The following is a 23,570-nucleotide window of genomic DNA, read 5'->3' as shown; positions in this document are numbered from 1 at the left end:
CCACAGCCTTAGGGGCAAAACACTGGGAACACTCTGCCCTTTCTCTTACAAGAATTTACCTGTCATCCCTTCCAGTGAATCACTGTATGTGTCCTGTAGTTATTCCATTGTTAGTTTGTGTACAGAGTAGTTGTCTTTTTTATTACATTTATTACTGGGGGGGGGGGGAATAAGCTCACAAGTGCCATGGTGCACATACGTGTTGATGTCAGAGGACCTTTAAGGGGATTAATCCTCTGATTCCACCATGTGGGTCCTGGGTTGCCAAGGTCATCAGACTTGGCAAGAGGAGCCATTTCAGGAACCCCAGTGTTAGTCTTTGGGTTTTGTTTTTTGTTCTTTGAAATAAGGTCTTGTTAAGTAGCCTTGGCTGGCCTAGAACTCACTGTGTAGACCAGACTGACCTTGAACTCCTAAAGATATGCCTGTACTCCCATGTGCTAGGATTAAAGGCACATGCCACTATTTCAGTACCGGGATTAACATGGGATCTTGCACATGCTAGGTAAGTGCTCTACCACTGAACTACATACTTGTCTATATTTAAAGAAAAAAAAATAAAATAAAATGAAAGAGTAGGGCTGGAGAGATGGCTCAGTAGTTAAGAGCTACTCTTACCAAGGACCACGATTTGGCTTCCAAAACCTACATGGTAGCTCACAACTCTAGCCACCCGGGATCTGACATTCTCTTCTGGCCTTTTGGGCACCTGCACTCACCTGCTCATAACTTTACACAGACATAGTCACATAATTTTTTAAAGATTTATTTATTTATTATGTGTACATTATTCTGTCTGCATGTCAGCCTGCCCACCAGAAGAGGTCACCAGATCTCATTATAGATGGTTGTGAACCACCATGTAGTTGCTGGGAATTGAATTCAGGTCCTCTGGAAGAGCAGCCAGTGCTCTTAACCCCTGAGCCATCTCTCCACCCCCACCCCCCCAATAGAATATTTTCAAAACAGAAAAGAAAGAGTAAAGTCAAGAAGGATGGCACACTACTATAATCCTAGCATGTGGGAGGTAGAGAGGGGAAGGATCAGAAGTTCAAGGTCACGTCCTTTTCTACAGAGTAAAGTCTGAGGCCAGCCTCAGCTGATGGGGCCCTGCCTCAGGAAAGACAGAAATCTCCACAGCCTTGGCTTTTCCTGGTTCTAGGACAGGTCCAGCCTGCTCTACTGGTGATTATGCCCACAGCCATCTCAAGAGCAAGAAGAGAGATACCTTCTTTAGCTCTGGGGACATAACCCTGGTGTCCTCTGTGGAGTGTGATTCAGCTAGCCAGGGACAAAGCTAGCATTTTAACCTGTCTGATTCTGCTTCCCCTCAGAAAGAGCATGAAGCAGAGCCCTTGTGCAGGTGTGCACACCTTCTGTGACCGGCAGAAGCCCCTTCCAGATGGGGCAGCGCAGTATTATGTGGCAGGTAGGGCCCATCCTGGCTCTTTCTGGGGGCTGTCCAGGGAGGCAAAGGGAGCAATAATCAAAAACAGGGGTTTAGAGTTAGACAGAGCTGGACTTTACTCCTGTCAACCAATCATGTGACCCTGTAAAATGGGATTATATTCCCAGAACTCTTGAGGCTAAGGCAGAAGGTTCAGAATCACAATACTGATCTGGAATAGTGTGAAGCCAGTCTGGACTACGGAGTGAGACCCTGTCTCACACAGAATGACTAAATGAGGGAACACACATTAGCTGCTGGCCCATTGCCTATACCAAAAGCCCAACACTTGTCTCTGCCTGCATGGTGAAGCTGATTGCTAGCATTTTCAATTTTGCTGCCTTTACCCTATCCCCTGCCTCTTTGAGCGGGGTTGGAAGTCTCACTCATCCTAGGGTTATTGTATTCTTCTTGGCAGGTCACCTGCCAGTGAAGCTGCCTGACTATAACAGCCGTTTGAGGGTGCTGGTTGCCACTTACGTGACTTTCAGCCCCAATGGCACAGAGCTGCTAGTCAACATGGGAGGAGAGCAGGTAGGTTCAACTGCCTGGTGAGACCCTGGCAGCCAGCATCTGGCAGCCAGCATTCAGTCAATCTGTCTTAGCAGATAAAAGCAATAAATGACATTGTAAATGACATTGTGACATGAGATTACCACAGAGTTACCCTAATCCAGTCTTCTTATTTTCCTTTTTTTTAAAAAAATGAATGACACAGATATGACATTTTGGTTAAGAATGTAGGCTATGGTTTGCTTCATTTGGCCTGTCATGAGGAAGATGGATCCTTAGGTAAAAGTGCTTATTGTTTGGGGCTGGAGAGATGGCTCAGTGGTTAAGAGCACTGACTGCTCTTCCAGATGACCTGGGTTCAATTCCCAGTACTCACATAGCAGCTCACAGCTGTCTGTAATCCCAGTTCCAGGGGATCTGAAGCTTTCCTACCAATGTACATAAAATAAAAAAATTTAAAAAGTGCTTGCCGTTGAAGCCTGATAACCCAGACCTCAAGGTAGAAGGAGAGAACCAACTCTCAGGTTGTCTTCTGGGGCAGGAGATGGTGGTGCACACACCTTTAATCCCAGCAGTTGGGAGATAAGCAGGCAGATCTCTGTGAGTTTAAGATGAGCCTGATCTACATCCAGGCTAACCAGAACTGTGGAAAACAGGGCATGCACTGTGTGTGACATGTGTGTGCCTGCATTCACATGTACACAATACACTCACTTCTTAATAAAAAAGAAGAGCTAGAGCCGGGCATTGGTGGCACACCCCTTTAACCCCAGCACTTGGGAGGCAGAGGCAGGTGGATCTCTGTGAATTCAAGGCCAGCCTGGTCTACAGAGCAAGTTCCAGGACAGGCTCCAAAGCAATACAGAGAAACCCTGCCTCAAAAAACAAAAACGAAAAAAGAAGAAGAGCTAGGGATGTTAGCCACTTGGTAGAGTGCTTGCCTAGCATGTTCAAAACCCTGAGTTCGATCCCCAGTACCACATAAACTGGATAAACCAAGTATGATGAAATATGCAAATCCCAGGCATAAAAGAGAAGGGTCAGTAGTTAAAGGTCATCCTTGGTCATACATAACATGTTCTCTGCGAGCCTAGAATACATGAAACCCTGCCTGACCAGTGTATGTGTGTGCATGGGGGGCTAGGTGCAGTGGCTGTGCAGGAGATGGAGAATTCAAGGCCAGCTTCAGTTTGATAGTAAGACCTGCCTCCAAAAGGGAATGAAATTGATAGATGTGTTCTCAAATGCTAACCTGCTACTTTACTAGCTGTTTACAGTGACTTCGGGCAATTGTCTGTGTTTTCCTGAGCCTCGGTTTCCTCTCCTGCTGTTTTCTGCAAGGAAATCTTTGAGGCTCAGAGCTCAGCCAGGCTGTGATTTGGGGCCAGCGTTGCCAAGTGTCACTTGATAATGCCAGTGTGCAGAACCCCCTGCTTATGTGTTCTCAGCCTTGTGGAAACTCACCTCCAGTCCCAAGATAGTTCTTGCTGGGCTCTAGCATCATCGTACACATGATGGGGACAAATGCAAGTACAAAGCACCCTGAGGCTGACAGCACACCTGGAAACGAGGCAGTGACCCATTACAAAGCAAAGTGTAAATACACAGAAAGTAGAGGGGCTGGGGCACCGGCGGCCTGGCCTGAGGTGTGTGAGGACCAGTGGCTGACCCAGCAGAGGAGCTAGGAGCAGGCAGACCTGATCTGAGCCTGCTGTGCTGCCTCCTGCATTTCTTCATCTGCAGAAAGGCTGATGATATTATTAATATCGTTAACATCTTCATGTTAACTTCCTGGAGCAAGTCCATATAGAACATTTAGCAGAACTCTGGAACAAAATCAGCATTGAATAACATTCAGTTGAGTATTAATAACAATGTTTACTTGCAGAGAGAAGTAATGGACAGAGTCACTTTTAGTAGCTTTTCTCTGAGGCCTTGGTTTTCCCATCTGTGGCCTTTGAGGACCTTTCTAATTTAAATATGTGCTCCAAGGTAATGACTGTACAATAGCTAGGGCTTCGAGCACAGCACCTGGTCTGCCTAAGAATCAAAGCTAGAAGGAGTTTCCTGCGTCTGGCTCAGGGCGGGGAAACACCGGCTAGCCATGCTCAGTTCTCTCTGTGAGTTAAGGACCCTGGTCTTGAAAACTGCCAAGATCTTGCTAGTGCTTCGGCCACACCTTTGCCTCATGGCCTCCATCTCTTCTCTACTCCCAGGTGTATTTGTTTGACCTAACTTACAAGCAACGGCCGTACACCTTCCTCTTGCCTAGAAAATGTCACCCAGTAGGTAAGTTCTCCCTGTGCTGAGGAGGTTGGGGTCTTGACTATTGTCACCTCTGTGGAGAAAGAAGCCTACTCGTTACTCTGACTTGTGTCCATGTGCTCTGAGAGGAGCAGCTTTCCACAGTGACCTTGTCAGAAGGATCACAAGGGGTCAGAGAGATCTGCCCAAGGCTTTGCATCCCGCCCCTCAGGAAGATGGGTTCTTATAATGGCTTGACTCTTACGAAATTGAAGTCTTTCCCCTTTCCATCCTGGTCCATAAATTTCTTTCTGTAGGTTACAGCTGATACCCCCCCCCCCCCCACACACACACACCCTTACTCCCTCTCCAACTTCAGCTTCGGGAAATGTCAGATAGACGCTATGTCCTCTTTAGCCAGCAGAGGGCGCATGGGCTTTTCTTTATACCATTGCTTGCCTGTCCTGATTTGTTTACGGGGCTGGGTTTGACCTGGGAGAATAGTCTCACAATGGAGCCATTGGAACCTATGATGGAAGCCAGAGGGACACAGAGAAATGAAGCCCTCCTCCTGAGTTGTCACTGTTACTTTTTCTTTTCATCCTGCCAGAAGTCCAGAACGGCAAGATGTCTACTAATGGTGTATCCAATGGAGTGTCTAATGGCCTACACCTTCATAGCAATGGCTTCCGGCTACCAGAAAGCAAGGGGTGTATCAGGTGAGGTCTTCCATTTCTTAGTTACAGCTTATGGATGGGAAAAAGAACATATCCTGTAAACATCTCTTCTGGGGGCTAGAGAGATGGCTCAGCAGTCAGAAGCATTCACCGCTCTTCCAGAGGACCCAGATTACATTCCCGGAATTGTGTAACAGTTCACAAATGTTGTAGCTCCATTTTCACGGGATCCAATGCCCTCTTGTGGCCTCCTCAGGCATTGCACATACATGGTGCACAGACATTGACATAGGCTAAACACCCATAACACAAAAATAAATCTCAACAAAAATGCAAAACATTCCCCACCCCACACACCTCTACCTTCCTTCTGACCTGAACCCAGATGGAGATTGGGCCAGAGAGGCTTCTTAGAGTGTGGCTAATGTTCCTAATGCAGCCTCTACCTGGGAGGCTACCAGTTGTCCCTAGACTGAAGCTTGTCCTTCAGTGCCAGTCGCTAGGCTAAGGGTCTGGAGACTAGCTGCCTCTTAGCATTGAGTCTTCTCTCCCACCCAGATGGTTGTCCCTGTTACATTATTTCCCATCCCATAGCACATTCCTTCCTTGCCCTTTCCCAGCCCTCTTTTGGGCTTAGATACATAGATATTGACATTTTCTAGTCCCTGAGAAGAACTGGACTCTCATAGAGAATCATAGGAAGGAGTAGGATGATCTAAGGCAGGAACCATCAATGGCTGGCACCTAAGCCCCAGCATTTGACAAGTAATTGCTATATACCTGTCCCGATGACCTTACTCCCATTTACTGGCTCACAGGATTTGGAATTATACACATTCTCTCTTGTGGTAATAGAAAATGACCCAAGCTCAAGGTGAGAGTGATCCCTCTGGATAGCAGTGAAACCCTGGGGTCCACAAGACTATGCAGGACCCTCGGGTAGCACCACCAACCTTTAACTGGTTTGACTTGGCTCTTCTTCCCTCATAGCCCCCAGGTGGAGCTACCCCCATACCTGGAACGTGTGAAGCAGCAAGCCAACGAAGCCTTTGCCTGCCAGCAGTGGACCCAGGCCATCCAGCTTTATAGCAAGGCTGTGCAAAAGGCTCCTCACAATGCTATGCTCTATGGAAACCGAGCTGCTGCCTACATGAAGCGCAAGTGGTGAGTGGGCACCGCAGAGGGACCGGGGTCAGAACAGGGACTGAAGCAAGCGGACCGTGGGACCAAATTGCTGAGCCATCCAGAGAAGGTGGCATCAGCAGCCTGCTACCTTTTGGGGCTTACTGAATGTAGGCCACTCCTTTCCCCCTCGAAGGCTGAAGGTAGTCGGGTCCATGTTTCAAGCACCAAGACATTTAGTGGTGCATATTCCCAAGAAATTCACAGTGCTTGTTATAAAGGGTGACTAAAGTAGGATTTAAGAAACTTAATTATTAGAGGATTGCACCTTGGAAGAACAATAGAGTCTTGGTAGATGCAACTGAGGAGCTTGATGAACTCAGTTTGTATCTTCATAAAATGAGGCTGCAGCTAAATGGCCGTGCATCTGTTTTCTGGGTTCTTAATACCCACTCGCTGGACCAAAGTAGACCTCAGAGATCTGAAATCAAGTATAGATTATGCTGAGGTACACTGACTAGTTAAAGGTGTAGGTCTATATCCTAAGAAGCCCCTCAGAGACCATCAAGGATTCAGTCCTGCCTGCAGTACCATCAGACAAGCAGGCAGGCGGACCCCCATCCCCCAGCCAGGGCCAAGACTAGAGATGGATAGAGCTGGGCCCACAGCCATTTCTGCTCCGTCTGGCATCCGTCGGCTCTGCCCAGACAGACAGGCCAGCTGGTGTGCCATCGTCTGGCTGAAACTAGGCAGGCCTGGGGAAGCTTAAGAAACCCACCCGAGTAAGCAGGATGGGGGTGGGGAGGGTACCACACACGAAGGAGTCAGCTTCAACATCAGGAGTTTCCCCAGGGATCAAGTAGCACCCGATTCAGAAGAGGACTATTTGGGGGTCATCTGAGGTGTGTCACCCCTCTGTTCCAATGGATGGGCAAGGTGTGGCAGACCTCATCTCAACTCGACTTGACTGGGAGCTCTGCTTCATGTCTGTATTTGCTGAGAAAAGTTAATTTCCTAATTCACAGCTTGTTGTCTGAGCTCCTACTATGTGCTCGGTACTGGGGAAACAGAGTTCTGTCACTCTGAGTCCCTGTGCCCTGGAGTGCCCAGCTGCTGGACAAGGATAAAGTCTCTGACATAGTTCAGCACGAAAGATATGAGAGATGCAGGAAGCAGCAAGTCTGGTTAATGGTCAGGTAAAGTGCTGTGGACACCGAGACGAGTTGAATTACCTCAGCTCAGGATCAGGGAAGCCTCAGATAGATGTGGTGTCTGAATGGGCTCCAAGTGTGGGCAGCTTACAGAAGGAGACGAGGGGGAGGAGAGGACTGTGGGGAAGGACATTGCAGGGAGATGAAATGGTGTGAACAAAGGCGTGGGGGCAGGGCTCTGACTGAAGAGCCTGCTTCAGAACAGCAAATCCATTTGGCTGGAGCAAGAGGGTTCTGGAAAGGACTGGCAGGGGATGAGTCTGTGAGGTAGCCTGGGGCTTGCCTGGAAAGGGCTTGGAATGCAGAGGGTGGCATTTGGCCTTGATTCAGTGTGTGATGGGCAGGGATGTGCAGAGGGCTGTCTTTTCAGGGAGACTGGTCTGCCAGTGCATCTAGGATGGGTGAGCCCTGGGACCAGCCTGCTCCTCTCTCCCCATCCCCACATGCCCGCCAGTGACCCCAAGAATGTCACATTCTGTCCTAGGCCAGTCTCCCCAGGGCTACCATCTGCTCCTGGAAACAGACCACCCTCTGGCTCCTGGCTGGTCTCTGGTCTGGCTCTTGCTAGGAGCTCAGAAGGGGCACCTTGCAGGCAGTAATTGGGTTTCCAAACCGCCTGCTCCTTCGTCATAGGCACTCATTCTGACGCAGAGCACACCATCAAAGCAGCTCTGTTTCCCGTCTGCCCCACATTGCTTAGCTGTTGGTTCCTAGACCCAGTGGCTGCTCCAAGGGCTGGGTGTTCCTTCTGACTACCTGGCAAGAGGAAGGTCGGAGGCATCTTCTGTAATAGTCTGACTTTGGCCATACAGGGGTACTGTATGGCAGACGGCTCATTAGCTTATATAATAGGCCCACCCCAGCCCAGTTAGTTGGAAGTGGGTGGGGGCTTCAGTCCCCAACCCTGAAAACAAACAAACAAACAAATGCTTGTTCCTAAAGGGGAAATGGCCCTCATTACTGCTTGGCTCTATAGATGAGAGGCAAAGAGATATGTTTCTGGCAACAGGGGAGGCATGCCTCCTGGCCTGGCTCAGCATAGGAACCTGAGGGCTTTTCCCCTTTCCTCTTTCCAATAGAAAGCTTTTCCACTTCCCTTTATCCATACTTTTCCATTGGAGAAATGAGTAGAGAGGATTTGGAGCTCCTGGCGTGCACAGCCCCCTCACCATCAGCTTCCAGAGAGCTGACTTTGCCAGACAGCCAGGCCCCATCCTCCAGCCCCAGGAGGTGGAGGCCACAGCTGCTGCAGATCAGTCAGCCAGGACAGAGGGGGGTCTAGCTGAGGGCTCGCTGCCTGCTGGTCAGACCCTGAGCCCCCTGGCCTAGCACTTCTGGCTTCTCCAGACCACAGAACTGTCCTTGAGGGCCCCCTGCCTTGGACATAGCTTTGAAGGCCAGCAGGGGGATTTGAGGAGGTGGATGAAGGAAAAGAGAAGGAGGGTTTGGGGAGACTGAGGTGGGCAGGATGCCAGGCCTTCTGCTGCAGAGCTGCGGGTGCCTGAGGTGAACCATGTACAGTTGCCGTCTGTGCCCGGCAGAGGGCAGCCCAACACTGCTTTTTACTATCTTAAACCTCAGGGTTCCTGGCTTGCTCCTTAGCTTGTTCCATCTCCCAGGGAGGGAACACTGGGCTAAGCCAAGGCTTCATTTCCATGTGTCCTCACTCTGAAGTCTGTTAGAGGTGAGCTAGAAGTAGCCACAGAAAATGGAGACTGAGTGGGAGCCTTGTGTTTGCTACCCCTAAGCTGTTATTCCTCTACCTTCCCAGGGATGGTGACCACTATGATGCCCTCCGGGACTGCCTCAAGGCCATCTCCTTGAACCCTTGCCACCTGAAGGCACACTTCCGTCTGGCCCGATGCCTCTTTGAACTGAAGTATGTGGCTGAGGCTCTGGAGTGCCTGGATGACTTCAAAGGGAAGTTCCCAGAGCAGGCCCACAGCAGTGCTTGTGATGCATTGGGCCGGGACATCACAGCTGCCCTTTTCTCCAAAAATGATGGTGGTGAGTGCCAAGCAGAGGTTGCTGTGGATTGCCTCCTTAGGGCTATAGGATATGGAAAGGGCGTGGTTCTGTGATTTGATCGGGAAGCCCTGGATTCAGGTGCAGATTCAGAAACCCCATGACCTAAAACAGTCTGCTGACCCCTGAAACTCAGTTTCCATACCTGAAGGGGCGGCAGCCAGCACCTCCCATTGAAAACTGCTGTTGATGGTAGTGCGAGCATTCAAGATGCCAGGTACAGAAGTCATCTGAGCCAGTCAGGCTATGTGGGCTCCAGCTGGGCCTTCCCACCTGTTTTCAGACTGGGCCCTGGCAGCTCGCTGGGCTGAGAGAGGCGAGTGTCATTTGCTGCCTTTGTTTCAATCTATGCAAGTGTGGCAGACGCCGTGGAAACACCTTAGTTCCCAACTCAGCTCTACCAGATAGAACTGTGTGGCCATGGACACAGCATAGCCTCCAGACCAGTGTCACCTAAAGGCATACAAAGCCTGCCCAGTTCCTCTTGCTAGAGTTGTAGGTAATGTGGGCTACAAACATGGAAAATGGGCTCACCGGAGGGAGATGACTAGCACGGATTTGTTGTTCCGGTGAATACTGTTCAGGCTGAAAGCAGTGGTGCTTCTCCGTACAGCCTTCTCTCGGTTTCCAGAGTGAGGGTGGAGGTGGACAGCCTTATATTGCCAGCACCAGGCTGCAAACAGCACAGAGCTAGAGGAGACAATGAGCAAGTGGAGGTAAGCCTCTCACCTCTCCTTGATCTCTGCCCCCAGAGGAGAAGAAGGCAGCTGGCGGTGGTCCAGTTCGCCTTCGCAGCACAAGTCGCAAGGACTCCATCTCAGAAGATGAAATGGTGCTACGGGAACGGAGCTACGACTATCAGTTCCGCTACTGTGGCCACTGTAACACCACGACAGACATCAAGGAGGCAAATTTCTTTGGCAGGTCTGAGGCCCTGGGCAGGAGGAGGGCACGCACGTAGCACAGTTGGCAGCAGGAGGCTGTGGACCTGGGCCACAGGGGAGGCACACTTTGCCACCACTCGTTGCTGGCTTGCTTTTGTGCCCTTGGGTATCTCTGCTAGGCTGTTTCTTTGTCTGTTCAGTGGAGCCAGCCATATACTGCTCAGGAGTCATAATAGATTGGCCTGAGTGCAGCGTCCAGGGCTGTGCTGCAGCAGTCTCCTGCCCCTCCCACTCCGTCTACTATCCCAGAGCTTGCTTGCTTTATCTGGACAGTTGGAGCTTTTCTCTGCTACTGCTGCTGCTGAAAGGAGAGGCAGAACCGTGACCTGGGTGCTAAGGGACAGAGCCTGTGTTCTTAGACACTCCCACCCCAAGTCCCGTCCTTCCTTGGTTTATGCCCTTTGGGTAGGTAAGGCACGGGAACATAAATCAAGCAAGTCTCCTCCACCAAGATCCCTCTAAATGCCAACAGTGTATGAAGGCCTGTGTGGTGGATGCACTGTAGGGATTGGTAGCTGGACCCAAGAAGTCTTAGATTGCTGAAGGAAGCACTAACTCGATGAGGGTGTTCTTGGAGCCCTAAGAGATGGATACAAGCACTGGTCCAACACCAAGGAAGTAACAATGTACCCTGGGAACACTTCAGTACCATCTTGGAGGGACCCAGAGAATCACTGATGTTGGCTGTTTTTTTTTTTTTTGTTGTTGTTGTTATTGTTTTGTTGGGGTTTTTGTTTGTTTGTTTTGCTTTGTTTTGTTTTTTCTGGACAGAGTTTCTCTGTGTAGCTCTGCCTGTCCTGGAACTCTTTGTAGACCTGGCAGGCCTTGAACTCACAGAGGTCCACCTGTATCTGCCTTCCGAGTGCTGGGATTAAAGGTGTGCGCCACCACCCCCTGGCTGATGTTGGTAGAGTAATGACTAGTCCCTGTAGTATGGAAGGAGGAAGACCATTTGCATAGGAGAATTCTAAGTCAAGGATAGCTCCTTGAGTATGGGGGACTGAGTGGTCCCAGGCTTCACCCTTTCCCTCAAGCCTTTACTTGAGGCTTTCAGGCAGTCTCCCACCTGACCTCCCTGCCATTTGTCCCTTGCCAGCAATGCTCAGTACATCGTCAGTGGCTCTGATGATGGATCCTTCTTCGTCTGGGAAAAGGAGACCACCAACCTAGTCCGAGTGCTTCAGGGGGATGAGTCCATTGTCAACTGCTTGCAGCCGCATCCCAGCTACTGCTTCCTGGCCACCAGTGGCATTGACCCTGTTGTGAGACTGTGGAACCCACGGCCAGAGGTGAGGACACAGGCAAGGTGGCCAAAGCCAGACAAAAGGAGCATGGGACCTGTTTAGAGCTTGGGCTGACCTTCAGTGCTGTGGAATGGAATGAGCCAGATAGGCTAGAAGCTGCTGGGAAGGTGGAAGCCCCAGGCCCAGGGAGCAGTCAGTGGGCATTCCTGGGCTGAGATTGGCTTTTGCATTCTTGGAGCATATCCTTGAGCTAGCTATGGGGGTGAAATGCCCATCCACCAAGAGCAGGTGTGCAAGAGGGAAGACACAGCCAGATCAGCCTCTCAAGGGAGTGTCTCAAGCTCCCCAGAGGCCCTTCCCTTCCTGTGTTACTGTGATGTCTGCCCAGAAGCTGTTCTGAGAACTGACTCCGGTCCCAGCGAGGTCCGGACTTTGGAGTCTGAAACCTTAAGTTTGAGGTCTGTCCCTTTCGCTCACTGCCTGTGAGACTTAACCATGGGGTGATACTACTCCAAAGGATTCTGTGAGGTCTCAGGAGTGATTCCTATGCAGTCTTGTCCATAGAACACTTAGGCCAGTGTGGCCTCCTCTCTCTCAGTGCCAGTGGGCAGGTAAGCCTTCCAGAGGTGGCTGGCAGGCTGAAGTCACATGGTAGATCTGAATCCAGAACTGAGAGAGAAAAGATCCGACCCCCAACCTGACATGTGCTCTCCCCATGCATGTTCCCCATGTGTTCCTGTGTACATGTCCCCTTGTGTGCCCCCTAGATACACACTAGTGTGCTCTCTAGCATATTATGAAGTGGGTAATTCCCCTTACACATCCCAGTGTGTGTTTCCCTCCCCAGCCCCATCCCTATGCATGTGCCACAGTACAGGTGCCCTCTTCTACCCTGCTGTCATCGTCCGTGTCCGTATCCTCCACCCCCACCCCCCACCCCACCCCCCACCCCGGCCTGATTGCCCTGGAACTGTCTTTTCTTGACAGAGTGAAGATCTCACAGGCCGAGTTGTGGAAGATATGGAGGGTGTCTCTCAGGCCAACCAGCGGCGCATGAATGCCAACCCCTTGGAGGCGATGCTGCTGGACATGGGCTACCGGATTACAGGCCTGAGCAGTGGGGGCGCTGGAGCCTCTGATGATGAGGACAGCTCAGAGGGCCAGGTGCAGTGCCGGCCCAGCTAGATGCTCCTAGCCTATCCCCAGCCCTGTGCAGATCAGAGAGCTGGGTTCTGTTTTGGTTTGTCTTCCCACCCCTATTTTTCATTTTCCCTGTTTTGTTTGTTAGTTTGGCATTGTGGGTGGGAATTGCTGCAACTTGCTGGCTTTCAGACTCTTGGGCTAATTGTCCCTTGACTGTCCCCAGCCCTGAGCAGAAAAGCCGGAGGGGAAGCCCCTCCGTCTGCCCTCACCTCCTGCTTCTGTGTCTCTGGAAGGCTCTGGCCCTTCTCAAAACCCCTTCTGCCTCCGGTGGGGAGGCAAGAGCCGAAGTTGTCTTCAAGGACTGCCCTGCCCTTCAGCTGGCAGCAGAGAGGGAGTGGGCACCCTGGCGAAGCCTTGCCTCGGCCTGGTGCCACTCCATCCCCGCCTACAGGGCTTGCTCCCCTGTGGTCTTTCTGGAAGGCCCCTTCGCAGCCACCGGTGTTAGGGTGGACGCATAGGAAAGAGGGAGCCCTGGAGTGGCAAGGTCGGGCCACCTGCCCTGGTGGCAGTGGAGCTTCCTCATCCCCTCCTAGGCTGTCTCTGGGGACTTTGCCTTTCCTATGATGTGACAGGAGGCAGGGCACCTCACCCCACCCACCTGCCCATGCAAGTACTTCTGCGCCATGGCCACTCTCCTGGGGTGCTCCTCGGCCTCACTGTGACCTTTCTGCCAGAGCTCCCAGCCAGGCCTACTCTGCTGAGGTGGCGCTTCCTAAGGACCCTTCTCGCCCTCTGCCCTCCTTCCCACCCATGTGCTGAGCCGCCAGCCACAAAGACCAAAGAAGTGATGGCGTTTCTCTGTCCCCTGCTGCTCTGGGGGGGAGGGGTGGGAAAGTCCCTAGCTCAGCCCCCCCCCCCCGCAGTCCCCCAGGCTTTACACTGGACACAGCAGCACCCCACCACCACGCCTCCCTCTCCCTCTGCCCCCTTGCTCTAGAGGTGGGAGTCGTTCAAGCCAGCCTCCCCCGGCCCTGTGTGCTTCTTCTGGGCTGCAGCCCTCCAGCTCCAGCCTCTCTTCCCTCCCTCCCTCCCTCCCTCTCCCCCCCCTGTCTCTGCCAGGTGCCTCCTCTCAGTCAAGCTTCTGAGCAGCCCTGGAGACAGGAGGGCCATGTTAAAAGCTTTTTCACAGTTTTAAGAAGACTGGGGGGGGAGGCTAGTGGTGGGGGGTCTGGCACCATCTCATTGCTTTAATCTCAGCGACACAGGTGGCAGCTTCGCCCCCTTCCTGCCCACCCCAGGCCCTCTTCCCACCCCTCTCTCGTAGCTTGGTAATGAAGTGTATTTATTGGTGAAGGAAACAGCTGCTGCTGCTGCAACTTGCTCCTGTCTCTTCCTCCTGGCCTTTCTCAAGCCAGGGAGGGGGAGAGGGAGTGTTGGGCTAGACCTTGGGCACAAGAACTGCCAGAGTCCCTTTGCTTTCCTATGTCCAACCACCTACCATTCCCTCCCTCCATGCCTCCTGTCTCCCACCCAACTGCCTAGCCTGGGCCCTGCAGTGTGGAGAGACACATAAGCCTTACTGTCCTCTGGGGGCAGGAGCCGAGCCTTTTTGTTGCTCTGCTCCCAGGAGAGTGAGGGTGATGCAATTGATTAAAACCATTTTGTTCTAGTTGTGACTGGCGGCATTTGTTGGGATACAAACGGGTCTTGAGTCCCTCTCCTCTCGGTAGCTCTCTGGCCGGGAGCAGCCGCACCTCTGCAGGGTGACACCTGCCTTGGGAGGGTCATCATGAACAGCGGCTACTCAGTGCAGCAGGCCCAGCACAAAGACCAGTAATCAGCTTTTCCTCTCTGGCTTTCTCCCTGTGAAATGAGGGATTTCAAATCTTGGTCGGTTTTTCAGATTCTTCAAACTAGAACCTGAATCAGAAATACACATTCCACCCTGGGATCCTAAAGGCACATGTTTCTTGTATACATGTTATGAGGAGTGAATGTTTTACACAGTAGTGTTAACCTTGCTACATGCAGTGTGTTCTGTGTCCCTTTCTGTTTTACTACAGAAAAAAATTCTAGTTGTAGCCTACTAAATGAATTTCAGAACCCATAGGTCCCCCCAACCCGGCGTCCTAGATTTGGTGATTTCCTAAACGAGAAGATTCCAGAATTTCTCACCTTACACCATTTTCATAGAGCGTCCCCACCCCTGAGCAAAGAATGGCTGAGTCCAATGTATTGTATAAGTCAAATCACTTAGGAGTTTTTATGTCCTAGCAAATTAGTTATATTTAAAAAAAAAAAAAAAAAAAAAGCACACATAAATTAGTAGAAGCTTTTGAGACAGGATCTCTAGCCCAGGCTGGCCTTGAATTCACTAGGTAGCTAGGATGACCTCCATCCACTGAATGTTGAGATCACAGATGGACACCACCACCACACCCAGCTTTTTGCATGCTAGGGATGGGACCTGGAGCATCAGGCATGCTGGGCAAGCACTCTCCACTGAGCTACACCCCCAGCCCTATGTTTTTCTTCCATGTACTTGGGTGCTTCACAACCTCTCAGACTTTTATTCACAGCAAATACCACCACTCATAGTTTCAATTCCACACAACACGGTGACTGCTCAAAACCCAACTTTGTGTCTTTGTTTGAGACGGTCACTCTATCATGTAGCCCTGGCTGTCCTGGTAGACAGAACCACGTGCCTCCCTAGTGCCAGGGTTAAAGGTATGTGTTATGACATCCTGCTAAAACCCAACTTTAGGAATTGATGTAGTCAAAAGCAGTGCAATGCAGTCTCCTAATGAAATTGCAGACTACCTCAAGCTGGCCACTCTCCCGGTGACCAGTAGATAGATACTGGGAGCTCTCAAATTTAAAGTACTCCTGTTTGCCATCCACACCTTGCCAGGAAACCATAAGGTCCCTCCATACAATTTAGGGCTCATAGTTCATGAGAACATTTCCACTTGAAGCTTGAGAATCTTCTCTTTGTAGCCATGAGAAGATCCAAGCTGGGCTGGCTGGACCTCATCAGGTCAGGGCACAGATTAGACAAAGACCCTGTGTTCCCAAATTAAGTCTCCAGAAGCCTCAAGAGGTACGGTGTCCCGGGGTAAGGAAGTAATGCACTGTTGTTCTTCTGTGGACCCAACTTGTAGATGGTGGGCAGGAGGGGCTAACTGGAGGATCCCATGTCCTCAGAGAGAGATCGCAGGTCCTGCAGACAAGGGAAAACCATTGTAATTTACCAAGAGGGTGCAAGAGATGCTCAGTGGTTTTAAGCACTTGATCCTGCAGAGGACCTGAGCTCTATACCCAGCATACATATCGACCACTTGAAACTCCAGTTCCAGGGGACCCAACATTCTCTTCTGGCCTCTTGGGCCCTGAATAGATGTTGTGCACAAACATTTGTGCAGGCAAACATCTGTACACACGAAATAGAAATAAGTAAGCGAGGCACTTTGTGTTTTTTGTTTGTGAAACAGGGTTGCACTGTGTAGTCCTGGCTCTCTTGGAACTCACAAGATGATAGTCCAGGCTGGCCTTGAACACACAGATCCACCTGGTCCTGCCTCCCTGGTACTGGATTAAAGGTTCAGTGAGGAAAAGAGTTTAATAATTTTATCAGGACCTCCCTTTTATTTGTCATTGGTGCTCTTTTCCCCTCTAGAGTAGTTTTAGGCTTACAGAAGGTTGAGGGGCTGGGTAGTTGGTGAAGCCGGTGCCACACAAGCATACGACCTGAACGGAACATGCAGCCGTAGTCCTAGTTCTGGGGTGGCAGAGACAGAAGAGCTGGAGAGTTTGCTGGCCAATTAGATAGTCCGGTTGAGTTAGTGAGCTTCGGTCCAAAGACTGTCAAAAAATAGGAAAGCAATAGAGGGAGACAGCCACACAAACAGCAAGCTCTGCTCTGCACACGTGTGTGTCTGTACCACATACAAAAAAGAAAACAGTACAGTTGCTGCTTTGATCTGCTGTTTTGTCCCACTGACTTCCCTTGGAGGGGTTAAGTAGGTGCAGAGTCAATTGCGCAGACTCTGGGAGACTGCTCAGTTTATTTTAGAAAGGGTAAAGCCACCCACCCAGGGGAAGGAAGGGAAAGTTGCAGCTCTGGCATCAGGATATTTTCTTGGTGGCTGGAGACTGGTTCAGGACATCTTATTCTATGGCACAGCAGCTGTTGCTGGCAGTTCCCTTGGCAGACCTAGGTTGACTCAATTTGGGGAAGTTACTGCCTGCTCAGACAGCCGGGTTAGTCCAGTTTAGGCCAGCAAGGGTCTAGGGGCAAAAATCTCCCCATATAGAGTGAATTCCATGCATCTCTCCCTGGACAGTTCCCTGCTACCTATTGATCCTCGCACTAGTCTGTGTTTTTTGTTGCTGTGACAAAATACCTAAGAAAACAAACTTAAAGCAGGAAAAGTTTGTTTTGGTTCATGGTTTCATAGGCTGTGGGTGACAGACAGCAGGTCCCGTTGCCTTTCAGCCTGTGGCAAAACGTGGTGAGATAAGGGGCCCACCTCATAGTACCCAGGATGCAGAGAGAGAAAAGGGAAAACACCCAGTGACCTTTTCCAATCAGGCATCATCTCTTACTAGCCCACAGTGGGCGGACTGATGAAGTTAGCACCACAAAGACCTGGCCACCTATCAGCAGTGCCACCTAGCTGGTCATTTCTTAACTAAGCCATAGCACTGTGATACATCTGTACCATGAATAAACCAGTATCAATTGATACAGAACTGAAATATACTTCATATATACACTGCCACCGTGACAGAGTAAATTTACTACTCCCAGAGTACACTGCTCGTCTCTTTACATCCCCAGAAAGACTGGGTTCCTCTGTGTAGCCCTGGCTGTTCTGGAACTCCCTTTGTAGACCAGGCTGGCCTTGGAACTCAGAGAACTCTGCCTGCCAGTGCTGGGATTAAAGGTGTGTGCCACCACTGCCTGACTACTAAAAAAAAAAAAAAAAAAAAAAAAAAAAACCAACAATTAGGGAGTGGGGCTGTAGAGATGATTCGGCAATTGAATTGAGAGTACATATGTTTGCTCTTCTCTATGGACAGAATGTTTCCCAGCACCCTCATTGAGGTCTCTGACTCCAGTTCCAGGAAATCTGATGCCCTCTTGTGGTTTTCACAGGCAACTGCTTATGTGGTATACACACACAAAGATACACATTAATAAATAAACATTCTTAGAAATCTAGCAAAATGTACAAAGTGACTACACACATACATATACAAACACATTATTTTTGTTTGGAGACAGGGCCTCACTATGCTGTTTTAACTGACCTGGAACTCACTATGATCCACAGCTTCTGCCTCCCAAGTGCTAGGACTACAGGCATGGGCCACCATGCCCAGCTGTATGAGGTTTATATTATAAAATTCAAAACTGGTAATATAAAATTAAATGGGTAGTTCTTTCTTATGGACATTAATGTGTCAGCTACTTCTGACTAGGTGTATAACTTCAAATAATTTCCAAAAGTTCCAGCAAGTTATTTTATGAACATCAGCAGGATGCTCACAAGGTGTGTATGGAGAGGTAAGAGATCTGCAATAGCCAAGACAATACTGAGAAACCAGTTGGAAGAGCAACACTACCCAACTGCAAGGCGCCCTAAAAACTACAGTAATAAAGACAGCACAGTACTGGCAAGAAATGGGTTAATAGACCAAAGGAATTAACAGACATAATGTAGACAACTGGTCTTTGGTGAAGGAACAGTTGGTTCAGTGGGGAAAGTATAATCTTTCTATAATTCACCTGCATAAGAACAACTGGAAATCCATGTGTCAAAAATTAAAGGTTTATTGTATTTTGTGTGTGTGTGTGTGTACACCTGCATACGGTTATATGATCCACATCGTGCAGGTGACCCCAGAGGCCACGTGAGGGCACTGGATTTCTTTGAACAGGAGTTAATGGAGGTTGTAAATTGCCATGTGAGTGCTGGGACCTCTGCAAGAGCAGTGAGTACTCTTAACCTCTGACCTGTTTCTTCAGTCCACCTTTAATCCCAGCACTCCAAAGGCAGAGACAGAGCGGTTTCTGTGAGTTCTAGGCCAGCCTACTCTACAAAGCAAGTTCCAGGACAGCCAAGGCTGCTACACAGAGAAACAGTGTTTCAAAACAACGAAACAAAACAAACTTCAAAATATACATAAAATCTGGGCATGGTGGTTTATGCCTATAATGCCAGACATGAAAGATTTAGGCAAAAGGATCTGAAGTTTGTGATCTGCCTGAGCTACACAGACCTTACCAAAAATAGAGTAAAACTTTATAGGAAAAAGCGAGAAAATCTAAGTGACCTTGAGTTCTGTAATGAGTTTTTAGGTACAACATTAAAAAATAAGATCAATGGGGGAAAAACGTTAGGTAAGATTTCATCCAAATTAAAAGCTTTGGCTCAGCAAAGGACACTGTTAATGAAAAACCAACCCTGGAGTTCCAGGCCAGCCAGTGCTACATAGTGAGACCCTGTCTTTAAAATGTCATTTCAGAGTAACAAAATAACAAAACTCTACATATCTGTCAGAATAGTTTATAAACAAATGACAGTATTAAATGCTGACAAGAATGTGGAGCAATTGGAACTTTAGTTGTTGCTAGTAAAAGTACAAAATTACATCCTGATATATAATCAGAAACAGGGCCTTTCTGCATAGCCTAGGCTGGCTTGGACTTCATGTGGCCCAGGTTTATGAGCCTTCTATTTAAGCCTCCCCCATGCTGGGATTACAAACAGTAACTATCACAACACCTAGCTAATATATCAGCTTTTGAGGACAGTTTACAGTTCCTTTGTTTTTCTTTTTCTTTTTTTTTTTTTTTCCTTGATTTTTTGAGACATGGTTTCTCTTGTGTAACAGCCAGCTCTGGCTGTCCTGCAACTCACTCTATAGACCAGGCTGGCCTCAAACTCACAGAGATCCACCTGCCTTTACCTCTGGAGTGCTGGGATTTAAGGCATAAGCTACATCACCCTGCCAATTTGCAGTTCTTACAAAACTAAACATAGTCTACTACACAATCCAGACATACTCCTTGGTATTTATTGAAATGAGACAAAAATCTATCTATGCTAAAAACACATGCTTGCATAAGCATAAATATTTATAAGTGTTTTGTTCATGATTGTCCAAACTGGAATCAACCAACATGTGCTTCAAAAGGTTAGAAGATAAACTAGCTGCAACCATACAATGGAATGTTCAGTGGGTGGGGAGAGTCTTGGAGAGTCTTTCATATGAATGCAAATAAATATTAGGAAAAAGAGGCGGCAGGCACTATGAGCAGTGGTGGTGGACACCTTTAATCCCAGCACTCAGGAGGCACAGGCAGGCAGATCTCTGAGTTGGAGGCCAGCCTGGTCTACTGAGCAAGTTCCAAGACAGCCTCCAAAGCTACAGAGAAACCTCTCCAAAAACCAAAAAAAAAAAAAAGAAGGAGAAGAAGAAAAGAAGACAAAATGGTCTGAAGAGATGGCTCATGAGTTAAGAACACTGGCTGCTCTTCCAGACCACTGAACAGGTTCAACTCCCAGCACCTACAGGGTAGCTCACAACAGTCTATAACTCCAGTGGGGGGTGGGGGGGGAGGGGGGGAATGCGGGAATGCTCTCTTCTGCCCTCAGGAATTTCACGGCTCACATGTGGTACACAGACCCAAGCAGACAAAACATCCATACAGATTGTCTTAGTTAGGGTTTTTATTGCTGTGAAGAGACACCATGACCATGGCAACTCTTACAAAGAAAACATTTAAATGAGGTGGTAGCTTACAGTTTCAGAGGTTCAGCCCCTTATCATCATGATAGAGGGTGTGGCAGTGAGCAGGCAGACTTCCGTGGTGCTGGAGCTGAGAGTGCTACTAATGGATGTCGTTCTGCAGCGGGACCTGGCAGGACAGGTACCTCCATCTCCACCCTACATCTTGATAGGCGGGCAACAGGAAGTGGACTGACTCACTGGGCATATCCTGAACATAGGAAACCTCAAAGCCTTCCCCAACAGTGACACTTTCTCCAGCAAGGGCATACCCACTCCAACAAAGCCACACCTCCTAATGAGCTTATGGGGCATACTGCTCATTATGCATACTGAAATCAGTTAGTAAAGGCAAAACGTATTATGATTCCAGCTACATGCCTATGGAAAAGGCAAAAGTATAAAGACAGGAAAAAGACCAGCGGTGTCCCACTTTCAAAGGGTTCTGTGCCTGTGACTCATCCAAAGCTCCTGCTGGCCTTGCCCCCAGAGAGCCTGGAGCTCAGATAAGCACACACGGTGAGAAGGCACAGCAAAGCAGACATTACAGATAGAGGTGTCTGTATTCATGATGGGCAGGTATAGCCCCAGAGACCTGCCATGGCCTCCCTCTTTATAGGGCACGCCCAAATGTGGTTGCAGAACCTAAGAGACAAGTTGGCTAGTTCAGTGAATCTCAGGTCTGGCCATCTGGCCATAATCAGGACCACCTAGGATCTTTTAAATGATTTCCTACCCAGAGCTTCTGTATGGATCTGTCTAAAGTAGAGCCCAGACATCCATGCACTACTTAGAAACATTCCAGGTTCATTCTACAGTGAAGCCAGAGGTGAGAACCACTAATCTGGCCATGTCTAAATTAAATGAGCATGAACAATGAATTCCAGAGAGAAAGAGGAAGATGATGGTTTGTCCAGGCCCCACTGTGAATGAAGCAATTCCAGGACTATCCTGATCTCTGGTTCCTAGACCAGTTCTTAGAGCCATTTCCTTGGGACTGGAGGGATGGCTCAGTGGTTTACTCTTGCAGGGAGTTCCCAGCACCTACATGGTGCTCAGAACCATCTGTCACTCCAGTTCCAGGGGATCCAACATCCTCTTCTGGCCTCTAAGGACACCAGGCACACACATGGTGCTCAGATACACATACAGGCAAAACACTCGTAAAAATAAATCTTTAAAAATAAGTAAAAAAAAAAAAAAAAAATCTTAAGTCATTTTCTTAGCATGCCCAAGGCCCTGGTTTTTATCTTTACCAAAACACAACAGACATTTTCTTATGTTGATATTCCCAATACAGGTTTCAGCTTCTTAGTGTATGTCTGGCAGTGGGCTGGCCATTGGCTTAATGGGAATTCACACAGAGACCTAGACCTGGTTCCTGCTGGTTCCTGCCAGCCTGGAGCTTCCAGTTTATCTGGAAATTATAGAATAGCAAGTTAGGGGGATTGTGTGTGGCCCTGAACATTGGCCTTCAATGGGAAACAGAATCCTCTCCAGTACTGTCCAGCAGGGAGTGTCTCACCAGGTGCCAGACTCAGGCCTAACAATGCCAGCATGGAAAGCAGGTAGATGGAAGGCCTCCTGCAGTATGGTAGGAATGTGCCACAATTCTATCCTCTACTGCCACTTATTTCTTTAACTAAGATAGGTTCTGGTCCTAATAAGCCATAGTTTGGCTGACACTATTCTTATTATTCTCCCTTTCCAGCAGAGACAGACACATGTAGGTTGGATTCCAGTATGTGCCTACACCTCAGACAAATCCCTCCTGAACACCCCCATCTCCCCTACCCCCACCCCAACAACCTATTTGTATGTATTCTTGCAGCAAATGGATACGATTACCTGCTCTGATTATCTTTCTTTGTTGTAAGGAGGCTCCAAAGGATGGTCAGAGTGAGTATGGGTTTTCCAATAGTGATGTATGATTTTAATTGCTACTAACAGTGAGTCCTTATTTTGTCCAGGCATTACAATCCCAAGAGAGCTGGGGTCTACAAAAGTGAGTTCCAGATAGTCAGGGCTGTTACACAGAGAAAACCTGTCTGGAAAATACCTAAATAAATAAATAAATGATTCAAGTGTTTTGTTGTTGTTTTGAGGCAGGGTTTCTCTGAAGCTTTGGAGCCTGTTAGGGGTTCTTTCTTCTTTGTTTTGTTTTTTATTTGTTTGTTTGTTTTGTTTTTTGAGACAGGGTTTCTCTGTGTAGCTTTGGAGCCTGTCCTGAAACTCACTCTGTAGACCAGGCTACCTCAAACTTACATAGATCTGCCTGCCTCTGCCTCCCGAGAGCTGGGATTAAAGCCATGTGCCACCACTGCCCAGCCAAGTGTTTTTTGTTTCGTTTTGTTTTTATAGATTATAGATTTTTCCCCCCTAGAATCAAGGTCTTCTTCCCAGAGCTGAGATTACAGTTATGTGCCACTATGCCTGGTGTTCTTTGTTGTTTATTTTTGAGACAGGTCACTCATGTCAGCAGTTCTCAACCTATGGGTCTCGACCCCTTTGGGGGGGCTGCACGTCAGATATTGACTATTCATGACAGTAGCAACATTACAATTATGAAGTAGCAAGTAAATATATAGTTGGGGGTCACCACAACATGAACTGTATTGAAGGGTCACAGGTTGAGAACCAGTGCTCTATGTAGTCCTAGTTATCTGGAACTCGCTCTGTAGACCAGGCTGGCCTCAAACTCACAAAGATCCTCCTGCATCTGTCTCCAGAGTGTTGGGATTAAGGTGTGCACCACCACACCCAGCTTCATGTCCAGTTTTATGGAGATTGACCCCATGACCTTGAATATGCTACAAAAGCACTATAAGAAATGAACTGTTCATCCAACTGTTTCAGGTCCTGACAGCCAGGCTTAAGATCTTAAACATGCTGGCCATTTCTCGAGTCCACATGTTTTACCGCATGCTTTACTGTCTTCCCAGAAGTCAGAGACTTAGGTTCTGGCCCTAACTGTACAGTTTGTAACCTTGCTTGGGTAAATTCACCCATAAAAGGGGGGAAGTAAGAAGCTGAACCGTGATATTTAGAGAGTCAGATTTAACTGTCAACGGTTTCTTGCATTAAATGATTGGCCATTCTTAGGTGTGGAAATTTTCACAGCCCTAATGGGGATGGCAAGATGAAAAATGGAGGAAGAGAGAGGGGAAGAAGGAGAGGGGGAAGAGGGAGAGAAACTTATC

At 48.8% G+C, this 23,570-nt stretch overlaps 1 protein-coding gene across 4 annotated transcripts in view; it reads left to right on the top strand.

Annotated features, from left to right (window-relative positions):
* Wdtc1 (WD and tetratricopeptide repeats 1) overlaps positions 1–14,239 on the top strand; it is a 61,645-nt gene extending 47,406 nt beyond the window's left edge. For all 4 annotated transcript variants that reach the window (XM_051189032.1, XM_051189030.1, XM_051189029.1 and 1 more), the window contains exons 8-16: positions 1,335–1,429; positions 1,866–1,981; positions 4,177–4,249; positions 4,815–4,923; positions 5,872–6,045; positions 8,986–9,221; positions 9,992–10,163; positions 11,280–11,472; positions 12,415–14,239. In XM_051189032.1, coding sequence (XP_051044989.1) covers positions 1,335–1,429; positions 1,866–1,981; positions 4,177–4,249; positions 4,815–4,923; positions 5,872–6,045; positions 8,986–9,221; positions 9,992–10,163; positions 11,280–11,472; positions 12,415–12,612 — 1,366 coding nt within the window. In that variant the 3' untranslated portion in view covers positions 12,613–14,239. The remainder of the gene's footprint in view (positions 1–1,334; positions 1,430–1,865; positions 1,982–4,176; positions 4,250–4,814; positions 4,924–5,871; positions 6,046–8,985; positions 9,222–9,991; positions 10,164–11,279; positions 11,473–12,414) is intronic.
* Positions 14,240–23,570: the final 9,331 nt, after the last annotated feature.

This window comes from Phodopus roborovskii, unplaced genomic scaffold, assembly GCF_943737965.1.
Source record: "Phodopus roborovskii unplaced genomic scaffold, PHOROB, whole genome shotgun sequence".
Lineage (NCBI taxonomy): Eukaryota > Metazoa > Chordata > Mammalia > Rodentia > Cricetidae > Phodopus > Phodopus roborovskii.
The sequence above is the reverse complement of the archived record's forward strand: the minus strand, read 5'-3'. Positions and strand labels throughout refer to the sequence as shown.